Source organism: Emys orbicularis, chromosome 14 (assembly GCF_028017835.1).
Source record: "Emys orbicularis isolate rEmyOrb1 chromosome 14, rEmyOrb1.hap1, whole genome shotgun sequence".
Lineage (NCBI taxonomy): Eukaryota > Metazoa > Chordata > Testudines > Emydidae > Emys > Emys orbicularis.
The window spans coordinates 42,854,635-42,867,655 of NC_088696.1; the positions used below are offsets into that span (position 1 = coordinate 42,854,635).

The 13,021-nt window shown below is 56.7% G+C and overlaps 1 protein-coding gene across 1 annotated transcript in view; it reads right to left on the minus strand.

Annotated features, from left to right (window-relative positions):
• Positions 1-1,246: 1,246 nt before the first annotated feature.
• MTSS2 (MTSS I-BAR domain containing 2) overlaps positions 1,247-13,021 on the minus strand; it is an 84,781-nt gene continuing 73,006 nt past the window's right edge. The window contains exons 12-15 of the mRNA XM_065416343.1: positions 7,541-7,615; positions 4,985-5,161; positions 4,471-4,636; positions 1,247-2,019 (exon numbers count right to left, since the gene is read on the minus strand). Coding sequence (XP_065272415.1) covers positions 1,247-2,019; positions 4,471-4,636; positions 4,985-5,161; positions 7,541-7,615 — 1,191 coding nt within the window. The remainder of the gene's footprint in view (positions 2,020-4,470; positions 4,637-4,984; positions 5,162-7,540; positions 7,616-13,021) is intronic.

The following is a 13,021-nucleotide window of genomic DNA, read 5'->3' on the forward strand; positions in this document are numbered from 1 at the left end:
CCTGATGCCAGCGTTCTGTTTGTGCTGATTTGGTGGCTACGACGGTTAGTGGCGAGCAGGAGTGAGTGTGGCCAGATGCCCCCTCGTCATGCTGCAGAACCCTGCATACACCCACAGCCGGGCACACGTGCACCCCCCCAGCCTGACACACACTCGCGCAGACAAACCCCCAGATGGGGACTATGCTGCATGAACAGCCCCAGGACACCCAACTCGGGGGCACACCTAGCAGAAGCCTGCTGGATTCATAGCTATCTGGCAGCCCCTTTACCCTGTACTTGGGTTCCCAGTCCCAGGGGCAAAGGTTGGCTGTGAAGCTGGATTCGGGGAAAAGGTAACTCTTGAGCAGGCCGGATCCTTTAAACTCCCAACGCTGCTGTATCTGAGCGCCTGGCGCAGAGCTGTGGCCGGGCACCCCGACCCACACACGCAGCCTAACCTCCTGAGAAACACGTGTGCCCAATGCCCCCTGGCCTGAGATCTGGACACGCCGGACAGAGCCGGGGAAGTCCTTCCGCATCTCAGCTAATCGGGAGGGGAAGAGAGCCTGGCCTTTGGAGACTATAGTGCTAGCCCCGGGGCACACGCGTAGGGGCAGCTGCTCCCCCAGCCAAGGCATAGGACACCAAAGCACCTCAGGGGATAGGGCCGTGTGTGCCAGGAATTCTATCCACTGTTCTGATGCTCTGGTGCTTTTTCACTGCAGCGAGGAGGGAGGAGAGAGGAAGGGGGTGGTCAGATGCTCAGCACAGGACTACGTGCATCTTCCGTCCAGAGGAAGAGGAGGGAGATGGCTTGTGGGGACAGCAGCCAGCGGTCCTTGGCGTTGTGTGTGTGTCTATCTGTGTGTGTTCTTTATACTTATTATGTAGCTGCTTATTCGAGTCCAGGTTCGTGCCCCCCCAACACACAGTGGGGGTGGCCCCCTCTTGCAGCGCTGCCTCCTGCTGGCAGCGAGGAGTCTTTAACAGCCAGGAGCAAGGTGTGGGACGGGGGCGTGAGAAATGAAATAGAAACCAGGCTCCCAAACCAGTTCAGTGCCTCCTAGGCAGCGCCTTGCGAGTTTGTTAGCAAAGACTTTGAATTTCCATTTAAATCTAGACTCGTCTCTAGCTCCATAAAGTGGCTTTGCCTCTGTGATTCCTTACTGGGTTGATTTCTCTTCTCCGCTCAGTCCGGGCCCTGTGTTCGCTCTCTTCCCATGGGGTGCGGTGGGAGGGAGGGGCGGCAGGTGGGGGGAGTGTCATCACAATATCCGGGGGGCGGATCTGTCGTTGGTGATGGTCCTGCGCAGGCGCACGCCGCGCCGGATGGCTACCAGCATGTCTTCAGCGGGGGGCTCGCTGGAGGCAGCGGGGGGCAGAGTGGGCGTCTCCTCTCCAGGGCCGGGGACAGAGAGAGCGGTGGGGAAGGGGAATTGGCCCTCGCCCAGGGCATGGGCACTGGCCACCAGCTCGCCAATCTTCTCCACCAGGCTGTGCCGGTTGGCGGCCAGCTGCTGGTCCTCCTCTTCCTCGGCAGAGAGGTGCTGCCCTGCCCCCGGGTACACCGAGATCTCCATGGCGGTGCTGCCCCAGGCCGTGTTGGGGAGGCTGAGCCTCTTGGGCGAGGCTTTGGCGAAGTCCATGGCGTTTGGGGAGGCGTCATCGGCGTAAAACACACACTCTTCACTGCCCACCCGGGTGGGCCCAGTGTAGCCAGGGGAGTCGGGCACCGTGGGGGTCTTCACTGGGACGATAGGGGGCCGGATGGGGATGGGCCCGGCGTTGGAGAGGGTGCGGCGCACCGAGGGCTTGGTGGAGGGCGTGCGGCGGATGGTGGCCACGCCAGGGGGGGCGCTGGCCGGCAGGGGGGTCCCGGTGGGCAGCCCGGCGGTGGAGGCGGGGCGCTTGGTCTGGATCATGCGGCGGTAGTTCTGGGCGATGTTGCTGTTGCGCGGGATGGTGGAGGATTTGTCAAACTCGCTCTGGCTGTCGCACTCCACGTCGCCGTTCACCGAGTAGCAGTCGTAATCCGAGCCTGGGGGCAACACGTGGCGTCAGTGCGACACGGGCACAACCAACACATGCAGCACAATCACCAACAACACGCAGCGTCAGTGCGACACACCACCACAACCAACACATGCAACACAATCACCAACAACACGCAGCGTCAGCGCGACACGGGCACAACCAACACATGCAACACAATCACCAACACGCAGCGTCAGCGCGACACACCACCACAACCAACACATGCAGCACAATCACCCACAACACGCAGCGTCAGCGCGACACACCACCACACCCAACACAGGCAACACAATCACCAACAACACGCGTCAGCGCGACACAGGCACAACCAACACATGCAGCACAATCACCAACAACACGCAGCGTCAGCGCGACACACCACAACCAACACATGCAGCACAATCACCCACAACATGCAGCGTCAGCTCAACACACCACCACAACCAACACATGCAACACAATCACAACACCACACAGCGTCAGTGCGACACAGGCACTCCCAACACATGCAACACAATCACCAACAACACGCAGCATCAGCGCGACACACCACCACAACCAACACATGCAACACAATCACCAACAACACGCAGTGTCAGCGCGACACACCACCACAACCAACACATGCAACGCAATCACCAACACGCAGCGTCAGCACGACACACCACCACAACCAATACATGCAACACAATCACCACCAACACGCAGCGTCAGCGCGACACACCACCACAACCAACACATGCAACGCAATCACCAACACGCAGCGTCAGCACGACACACCACCACAACCAACACATGCAACGCAATCACCACCAACACGCAGCATCAGCGCGACACACCACCACAACCAACACATGCAACACAATCACCAACAACACGCAGCGTCAGCGCGACACACCACCACACCCAACACATGCAGCACAATCACCAACAACACGCAGTGTCAGCTCGACACCACCACCACACCCAACACATGCAACACAAACACCAACAATATGCAGTGTCAGCACAACACAGGCACAACCACCACAACTAACCCATACAACACAATCAACACAATCTAGCATTAGCATGGCACAAACATATCACAAAACCGCCAGCAGTAACACAACCACAGCCACAACATGTGCAACACGACCACTAGCAACACAACCCACACCACATCATATAAGCATGGCGCACACACACCACAACCACACCACCAGCAGGAACACAACCACGTGTGCAACACAATCAATACATAGCATCAGCATGACACACACACACACACACACCACAACCACCACACCACCATGAGCAGGAACACAACCAGAGCCACAACACCATCAATACATAGCATCAGCATGCCACACACATGCCACAACCACAACACCAGCAGCAACACAACCAGAGCCACAATACATGCACCACAATCACCAACATCAGCATGACACACAAACCACAACCTCCAGCTACAAAACCACCAGCCACAGCATGCACAACACAACCACAAAACATGAACCAGCAAGACAACAACTGCATTACATACACAGAACCACCAGCAACAAAACCATTCCACACACAATGACCACCAGCAACTCAACGACACCACAGAGCCAAATTGCCAGCACCTATAATCAGCATAATCCAAAATACACATAATTACACATAATACAACCACAACTTACTATAAAAAAAACACAATACAAACATAACAACCAGACTACACACCACACAATCAAAACGTCACATCACACACCAACAACCACATTTCACGCAACACAAACATAACACAACACAGAAATAAGCAAACAAAGCATAACACAAAAATCATACAAAACACACACACACCACTTACAACACAGCCACAACACCCCACCCCACAGTCATGGCTGCAAATGTGACCAAAGCCCACCCACCACTCCACAAACCACCATGCAAACACAAGCTGGTGGGCAAACGGAAAACCACATTTTGCAACGAATGTTGAAAAAGCCGAAGACATGGTCTGCTCCAGCTTGTGACAAGGAACGGTTTTTTATGTATTCAGTACCAAGGTCACCAAGGAAACCCCCCTTCTGGAGGTTTTAAGAGCAGGTAGGACAAACCCCTGTGCGGGCTGGTCTCCGCACAGGGGGGTGCACTCTCGAGGTCCCCTCCAGCCCCACAGTTCTATGACTCTAGATACTGTTTGCAAACTGGATGTAGAGAATGCCCTGCGGCATGATGGGAGCTCCCGACTCCCTCCCAGCCCCCAGCTTGGCCCCATCCACAGCAGCTTCTGATTTATTCTCCCCTGTTTGATCCCTTCGGCAGAAGGAACCCAGTGGCTCCATCCTGAGATCCCTGCAGCAGTGGCCTGGCCACGCAAGCAGTGGATCTCAGTGAGTCCTGGGCATCAGCCCTGGCTGGGCACATTGGCTCCAAGGCCTGGAAAGCCCAGCCCCCTTGCCAGCCCGGCTGCACGGAGGGCTACCTTGAGACGGGATCGTGTCTTCTGAGCAGGACGGGGTGGTGGTCTGTGTGCTGTAGCCACTGGAGTACTGCAGGGAATCCCGGCTGCTCTTCTGGTGTTCGAGGCTCAGGCCACGGGTGAGCACCATGGCCAGGTCGCTGGCAGCGGGGGACACCTCCTCGCCATGCTGTTGGAGAACCAGTGAGACCCGTCACAATCTGCCTTAGCTCCCAGTCAGAGAAGTTTGCTCCTCTCACCCTGGTCTCTGGGCATGACTGGGAGTCAGGAGCAACTGACATGAATACTGTAAGTCGGGCAGGGCCGATTCCCAGCCAGCGGGTCTGTGCACACGGCCGGCCGGCCCCAGCGAGGGGGAGGGCAGCAAACAAGCCCCAGGGCAGGGTCTGGCCATCCAGGCACTCCCAGCGAACTGCAAAGTGAACTGCGCAAGAGCAGGGCTCGAACCCGGCACTCAGTGCAGCAAACAGTCTCCATGGTCCCATGTTGCCCTCCCCTCGCTCCTTAACAGCTGTACCTTGGCAGCGATGGTAGCTGGGGACATCCTGGGCCTGGACACGTCTTCCAGGTTAATTCCCGGATACCCCATGCTGGCGGAGCCCAACTCGGCCTCCCGCAGATGCTCCACGCGGTCCTTCCTCCGCTGCAGGGTGGTGACCACCGGCTGGTCATAAGGACTGGCCTTGGACCAATCCTGCAAAAGGCAAGGCAGGCCTGGTAAGGCAGGGGGCTGGGGTCACAGGGGGACAAGAATGTAGCAAAAGATTAGTGAGCATGGAAAGAAAGAGGAGAGTGCAGGGGGCAGGGGGGAGGGAGGGGTCCTGGTGGTAACTGAGAAATGACTGGCTGGCTGCTTTGGAGTGAGCACTGCAAAACGAGGGAAACCAAATTAGCAGAGGCAGCGGCTGTGTGAACTGTCCTGCCGCCACCCTGGATGGACGGGCTGCTCTGCCAAGGTCTCGCTCCCTTGTGTACCAAAGCCTCTCCGTGGCCACATGTAGAGTACAAAGGCCGTGCATGTGTGTGTGTGTGTGCGCGCGCGCGCGCATGTGTGTACATGGAGTCCCGAGGGGGATCTAGCCTGGACCATTCAGCCCAATGCCTAGTAATAACCTCCAGCCACAATCACACCATCATCTGGGCAAGATACCAACCCCACCCATTCCTTCCATCCCCCTCCCTGCCCATCCCCCTTCCTGCCCATCCTTGCCCATTGCCCTCCCTGCCCACCCCCTTCCATTTTCCTCCCTGCAAATCCCCACCCATCCCCCTCCCTGGCCTTTCCCACTCACCCCCATCTATCTCCCTCCTGGCCACATTTCTATCCGTCTTTGCAGTCCTCACCCCATGTCCCCACATGCCGGCTCAGCCCCTTGTGCGAGCCCCATTCTATGTGCCCCCTTCCTTGGCACCACAGAGCCTCTGCTCCAGCCTCCCGGCAGTCAGTGACATGACTGGCTCCCCCCGACCTCGCTCGTCTCGGGATTGCACTTGGGCCAGGGCTGGGCCCATTTCGGGGCAGTCCCAGGTGCCCCCCATGTCTCAGCTGCCCTCTGAGGTTGGCCTATGGAACGGCCTGTGACATCCTGCCAAGGCCAAGCTCAGCTGGGGTGGGAAGAAAGGAGGCATGTGGTGGCTAGAGAAAGGTGAAGGGGCTGAGAGAGGGGGTGGCTGGAAGGAGGGAACCCCCCCTCGCCCCCCACTGCAGCAAGTCTCAGAGCCTGGACTACAAACTCGGGCTCAGGCCCCAGTGCTGAAACTAGCCGCGTGGGTGTCTGGCCGGGCTGGAGCCTGGGGAAGGGCTGGTTTGCGAGCCCCGGCCCGAAGGTCTGTACAGCTATTTGCAGCGCCGGCCGTAGCGCGAGCCCCGGTTGGCAGAGCCAGGCTCCAAGACTCGCTGCCGTTGCTCCTGGAAGGCCAACATGTCCTGGAGCTCTGGGTGGAGCCTGCACCCCCAGCCCCACAGGAGCCGGAGAAGACGTGCAGAGGACGGCCTGACCCCCCAGTGACAGGGCCTGGGCTGGGGACCCCAGGGTAAGGGCTGAGAGGCGACCCAAGGGGCAGGCGAGGGGAATGCAGCCCCGCTCCCTGGCATACGGGAAGCCCAGCCAAGGAGCACAGAGGGTGAAGCCCCCAGGCCAGTGGGCCAAGCAGTGGGTTTGCTGGCCTGGAGCTCCAGGCTGCTCGGGGAGTGCTGGGGTAGCTCAGGGAGCGGGAGAGACAGACAATAATCAACACCTAAGGTGTCTCTGCTCCTCCGTCACTGCTGCCTCACGGCCCCACCAGCGCAGGAGCCCCGCAGCCCCCCAACAGCATCGGAAATACGGCTGCACCCAGCACCTGCAGGTCACGTGGTGCCGGGTTGCCCTGACACTCACGTACGGCAAGTACATGTCCCGCTGCTCCACCCCTGGCCGCCAGCCTCGCCCCGGCTGGGCCAGTGCGGGCAGCATAGCCCGGCCCAGTTCCAGCCCAGGGGTGAAGAGCCAGCCCTCCAGACGCAAAGCACCGGAGAGTCTGCCGCAGGGGAGGGCCTAGCCCCCTGCGGGGAGGAGAGATGTGACCCCAACGTCTCCCATCTCCAGACCTCCGACAGGGCCCTGCCCACGGACACGCTGGGAAATACACACCAGGCTCAGGCTTCTTCGGGAGCTTCCTTCAGTCCTGGCCACATGAGCTACATTCATAGGTTTCAGCTGAAACACAGCAAGAAACCGGTGGTGAGGAAACCCTGCGCTCCCCTCCGTGCCATGTCCCCCCCAGCCGGGGGGAAGGGAAGCCAGACGCACACCAGGGCTTCAGAGCCCGTGACAAAGCACACAAGCCAGCCGAGAGCCAGGGCAGCCCAGGAGTGGAGATGGAGGGGGAGATTAATGGGATGGGAGGGGTGCGTCTCCCAAGAGCCCCACAGGTGCCATGCATTGTGCTGCCCCTGGGGGTCTTCATGGGAAACGTAACCCCCGTGAAGTGAGAGACAGAGCGAGGCAGAGGGACAGAGAGAGGGGGACATTGCTGATGAAGGCTTCACCTTTTCACCGCCTGAGCACGCCCCTGCGGTAGAGCTAGAACTAACCGAGGTGGGGGAGCTGCATTCACTAACTGACTGGCAGGTTTCCGAGGCCTCGGAGGATGCGGAACTGGAGGACTTCTGCCATGCCCAGAGTCCGTCAGCGGGAGCGTCAAACAAACACACAGAGAAGGAAGACAATAAACCTGGTTACAAAGCCAAAGGCATGCAGCAGGAGAGGAGAAAAACGCCCCCCCCAAGCCCGGGAGCGTCTGGACCAGCCCCACAGCCAGCAGCGCAGACACAGCTGGAGTGCCCTGGCGAGTGTTAGGTACAGACAGACAGCCTACAGGCACGCGCACGTGCACACACATATCCCCTTTCCCTGTACGTGTACACACACCCACACCCACCCCTCCTTCCCTGTACGTACACACACACCCCCTCCTTCCCTCTGTACGCGCACACACACACACACACCACCTTCCCTGTACGTACACACACACACACTTCTGTACATGCACACACACATATCCCCCTTCCCTGTACATACGTACACCCCCCCCACACACACCCCTCCTTCCCTGTACGTATGTACACACACACACAAATCCACCTTCACTGTACATACGTACACACACACACACACACACACACCCTCCTTCCCTCTGTACGTGCACACACATATCCCCCTTCCCTGTACGTACACACACACACACACACCCCTCCTTCCCTCTGTACGCGCACACACTCAAATCCTCCTTCCCTGTACATACACACACACACACACCCTCCTTCCCTGTACGTACGTACGTACACACACACACCCCTCCTTCCCTCTGTACGCGCACACACACAAATCCTCCTTCCCTGTACGTACACACACTCCTTCCCCGTACGTACCTACACCCACACCCACGCCCCTCCTTCCCTGTACGTATGTACACACACACCCACGCCCCTCCTTCCCTGTATGTATGTACACACACACACACCCTCCTTCCCTCTGTACACGCACACACACACAAATCCTCCTTCCCTGTACGTACACTCACACTCTCCTTCCATGTGTGCGCACACACACACAAAACATCCTTCCCTGTACATACATACACACACATCCTCCTTCCCTGTATGTACATATATACACAAATACACTCCTTCCCAGTGTACGTGCACACACACACACACACACACAAACACACACACTCTCCTTCCCAGTGTACGTGCGCACCCACACCCACACCCCATAGAATCATAGAATATCAGGGTTGGAAGGGACCTCAGAAGGTCATCTAGTCCCACCCCCTGCTCAAAGCAGGACCAATCCCCAACTAAATCATCCCAGCCAGGGCTTTGTCAAGCCTGACCTTAAAAACCTCCAAGGAAGGAGATTCCACCACCTCCCTAGGGAACCCATTCCAGTGCTTCACCACCCTCCTAGTGAAAAAGTTTTTCCTGATATCCAACCTAGACCTCCCCCACTGCAACTTGAGACCATTACTCCTTGTTCTGTCATCTGCCACCACTGAGAACAGTCTAGATCCATCTTCTTTGGAACCCCCCTTCAGGTAGTTGAAAGCAGCTATCAAATCCCCCCTCATTCTTCTCTTCTGCAGACTAAATAATCCCAGTTCCCCTCAGCCTCTCCTCATAAATCATGTGCTCCAGCCCCCTAATCATTTTTGTTGCCCTCTGCTGGACTCTTTCCAATTTTCCACATCCTTCTTGTAGTGTGGGGCCCAAAACTGGACACAGTACTCCAGATGAGGCCTCACCAATGCCGAACAGAGGGGAATGATCACATCCCTCGATCTGCTGGCAATGCCCCTACTTATACAGCCGAAAATGCCGTTAGCCTTCTTGGCAACAAGGGCACACTGTTGACTCATATCCAGCTTCTTGTCCACTGTAACCCCACATCCGAAGAAGTGAGGTTTTTACCCACGAAAGCTTATGCCCAAATAAATCTGTTAGTCTTTAAGGTGCCACCAGACTCCTTGTTGTTTTTGTAACCCCTAGGTCCTTTTCTGCAGAACTGCTGCCTAGCCACTCGGTCCCTAGTCTGTAGCAGTGCATGGGATTCTTCCATCCTAAGTGCAAGAGTCTGCACTTGTCCTTGTTGAACCTCATCAGATTTCTTTTGACCCAATCCTCTAATTTGTCTAGGTCCCTCTGTATCCTATCCCTACCCTCCAGCGTATCTACCACTCCTCCCAATTTAGTGTCATCTGCAAACTTGCTGAGAGTGCAGTCCACGCCATCCTCCAGATCATTAATGAAGATATTGAACAAAACCGGCTCCAGGACCGACCCCTGGGGCACTCCGCTTGATACCAGCTGCCAACGAGACATGGAGCCATTGATCACTACCCGTTGAGCCCGACGATCTAGCCAGCTTTCTATCCACCTTATAGTCCATTCATCCAGCCCATACCTCTTTAACTTGCTGGCAAGAATACTGTTGGAGACCGTATCAAAAGCTTTGCTAAAGTCAAGGAATAACACGTCCACTGCTTTCCCCTCATCCACAGAGCCAGTTATCTCATCATAGAAGGCAATTAGGTTAGTCAGGCATGACTTGCCCTTGGTGAATCCATGCTGTCTGCTCCTGATCACTTTCCTCTCCTCTAAGTGCTTCAGAATTGATTCCTTGAGGACCTGCTCCATGATTTTTCCTGGGACTGAGGTGAGGCTGACTGGCCTGTAGTTCCCCGGATCCTCCTCCTTCCCTTTTTTAAAGATGGGCACTACATTAGCCTTTTTCCAGTCATCCGGGACCTCCCCCGATCACCATGAGTTTTCAAAAATAATGGCCAATAGCTCTGCAATCACATCCGCCAACTCCTTTAGCACCCTCGGATGCAGCGCATCCGGCCCCATGGACTTGTGCTTGTCCAGCTTTTCTAAATAGTCCTGAACCACTTCTTTCTCCACAGAGGGCTGGTCACCTTCTCCCCATACTGTGCTGCCCAGTGCAGCAGTCTGGGAGCTGACCTTGTTCGTGAAGACGGAGGCAAAAAAAGCATTGAGTACATTAGCTTTTTCCACATCCTCTATCACTAGGTTGCCTCCCCCATTCAGTAAGGGGCCCACACTTTCCTGTACGTACGTATGTACGTACACACACACACACTCCTTCCCTGTATGTACATATACACACAAACCCCTCCTTCCCTGTGTACACACACAAACACACCCCCCCTCCTTTCCTGTGTGTATGTACACACACACACACACTCCTTCCCTGTATGTACATATACACACAAACCCCTCCTTCCCTGTGTACGCACACACACACAAACACACACATCCTCCTTTCCTGTGTGTACGTACACACACACACCCTCCTTCCCTGTGTACACACACACACACACACATATATATATATCCTCCTTCCCTATAGGTACATATCCTCACACTCCTTCCCTGTGTACGCACACACACACAAATCCTCCTTCCCTGTATGTACGTACACAAATGCACTCCTCCTTCCCTGTACGTACACACACACACCCTACATCCCTGTACGTACGTATACCGACACACTCTTTCCTTCCCTGTCTACGCACACACATTCCCTGTGTCTGTACACATGTACACGCTCACTGCTTACGCACCCCCACCCACCACATGTCATACACCCAACACACACAGCTATAAACACCATAAATACACTCCTGCACACGTACCCAACCGCACTCCATATACACTTCTCAGACAGGTACATCCTCCATGTACCATCCAGACACACCCATGCCATCCCCACACAATCATATAGTACAAACCCCCCCCCCCCATTTACCCATCAAATACCACAGCGGATACACACAAGCCATGCACACATCATCGTCACACACACACTCCCCATCCCTGACACACACAGACAACACACCATACGCACAGCCCCATACCCGGTTGCTGCGTCACACCCAGACCTAGGCACAATGACACAGTCACAGCATTGGCTGAGGGGCAGTGTGGTGCAGGGGCCGCAGTCTCTTTCCGAGGAGTCTCCTGCTGCCCTCTCACGGGAGGGAGGGACAGAGCTGCCGCTCCAGACTCCACACTGGGGAGTGCACCCTGCTCTGCCTGGCCTCCAGCCCCTTCTCCAGGGGACAGAAATCGAGTGTGGGGTGCTGCACGCTACCCCTCCATTCGCCCCCTCTCCCCAGCTTCAGCTGCCTTCCCTCTGGGGACAGCCCCGGCGCTGCCTGCCGCAATGGCCCTGCCCTGGCTGAAGCAGACTCGCGGAAAGGACGAAGGGCAGGTCCCCTACCCCAACAGTAGCGGGGGTGGAACCTGCTCCTGTCTTGCTCACGCAGGCGGCGTGCAACCCCCAGCCGGACCAGCAGGAAAGCTGCAGGGTGTTAGTGAGCCTGGCTTAGCGCATCCACATCGCACGGTACCGCCCCGGTTCTGAGCTCCGCTGCACCAAGCTGGGTTAGAGCCAAAGCCAGGGGCGTGAGCAGCCCTCTGAGACGTGTGTGCAGCCTGCGGGCGCCTTGCCCTTTGCCCGAGGTGTCCCCGATCATCCTGCGGGAGCCGCGTCACTGCCAAGCCAGGGCAGGCAGAGAGCGAGCCAATGGGCCAGCCACCACCACATGTGGAAACTCAGCACAACGCCAACCCTGGCTGCCCTAAACGGGGTGCAGGGACAGCTCCGCAACGCGGGCCTCGTGCTGCGGACGTGCACTGCCCTTAGCACGCTTTGCACACCTACCATGCCCAAGCAATCCAAGCGCTAGAGCCACCTGTTCGGTGCTACAGACCGAGGGCTTCTGGCTTTCACACTTCAGACTTGAAAAATGAGAGGGCGGGTAACTAGTGGCAAATAAACTGAGTGGAGGGCAAGCCCAGCTTCCCAGGGGCTGCTCCTGCTGCCAGCAGCCCCAGGTGAAGCTGCTGATGGGCGGGGAAGAGAGCAGGAGCTGTGCTGTATTGGAATACCGGGCACCACTGGAATTTCATGCCGAGAGTTGCCTAAGCCATCTCATCCCTCCCTGCTGCCGGCTTTTCTGAGTCCTTTGCAGCTCCATGCTAAAGGCAGGATGCCTGTGGCATGGGTCACTCTGAATATTTCAGGGCATGTCACGGTGAAGTGTGGATACTCTCCAGAAAATGTCATTCCAGGGCTCCAGGCTTCCCGTCTCTCCCTGATGCAGACAGAAAGTGCTCAGCTTAACAGTAAAAAGATGTTTCTTGTCTACACCCAAATTTGCACTGGGGTAGTTAAACCAGTGCAAACCCGTGTGTACACTCTTATTCCCGGTTTAATGGCGGTTTATTTAGGTTAGACTTAAACTTGTTTCTAGGTGACTTCTGCTAACTAGAAATAAGCCTGGTTCCAACCAAAACAAGGGCGTCCGCACAGCCCTTGGCACCTACGTCAGTTTAAAATTATACCCGAGGCCAACACGGAGCAACTGCCCTATTGCCCTGCCCTGCCGAGTCAGCCTGGGCTGGGACTCGGCTCAGCCGTGTCCCCAGCAATACAAGCTGCCCGTGGCTGGGGGGCATCTCTCTCAGAGCTGGGCTGGCTCTGCA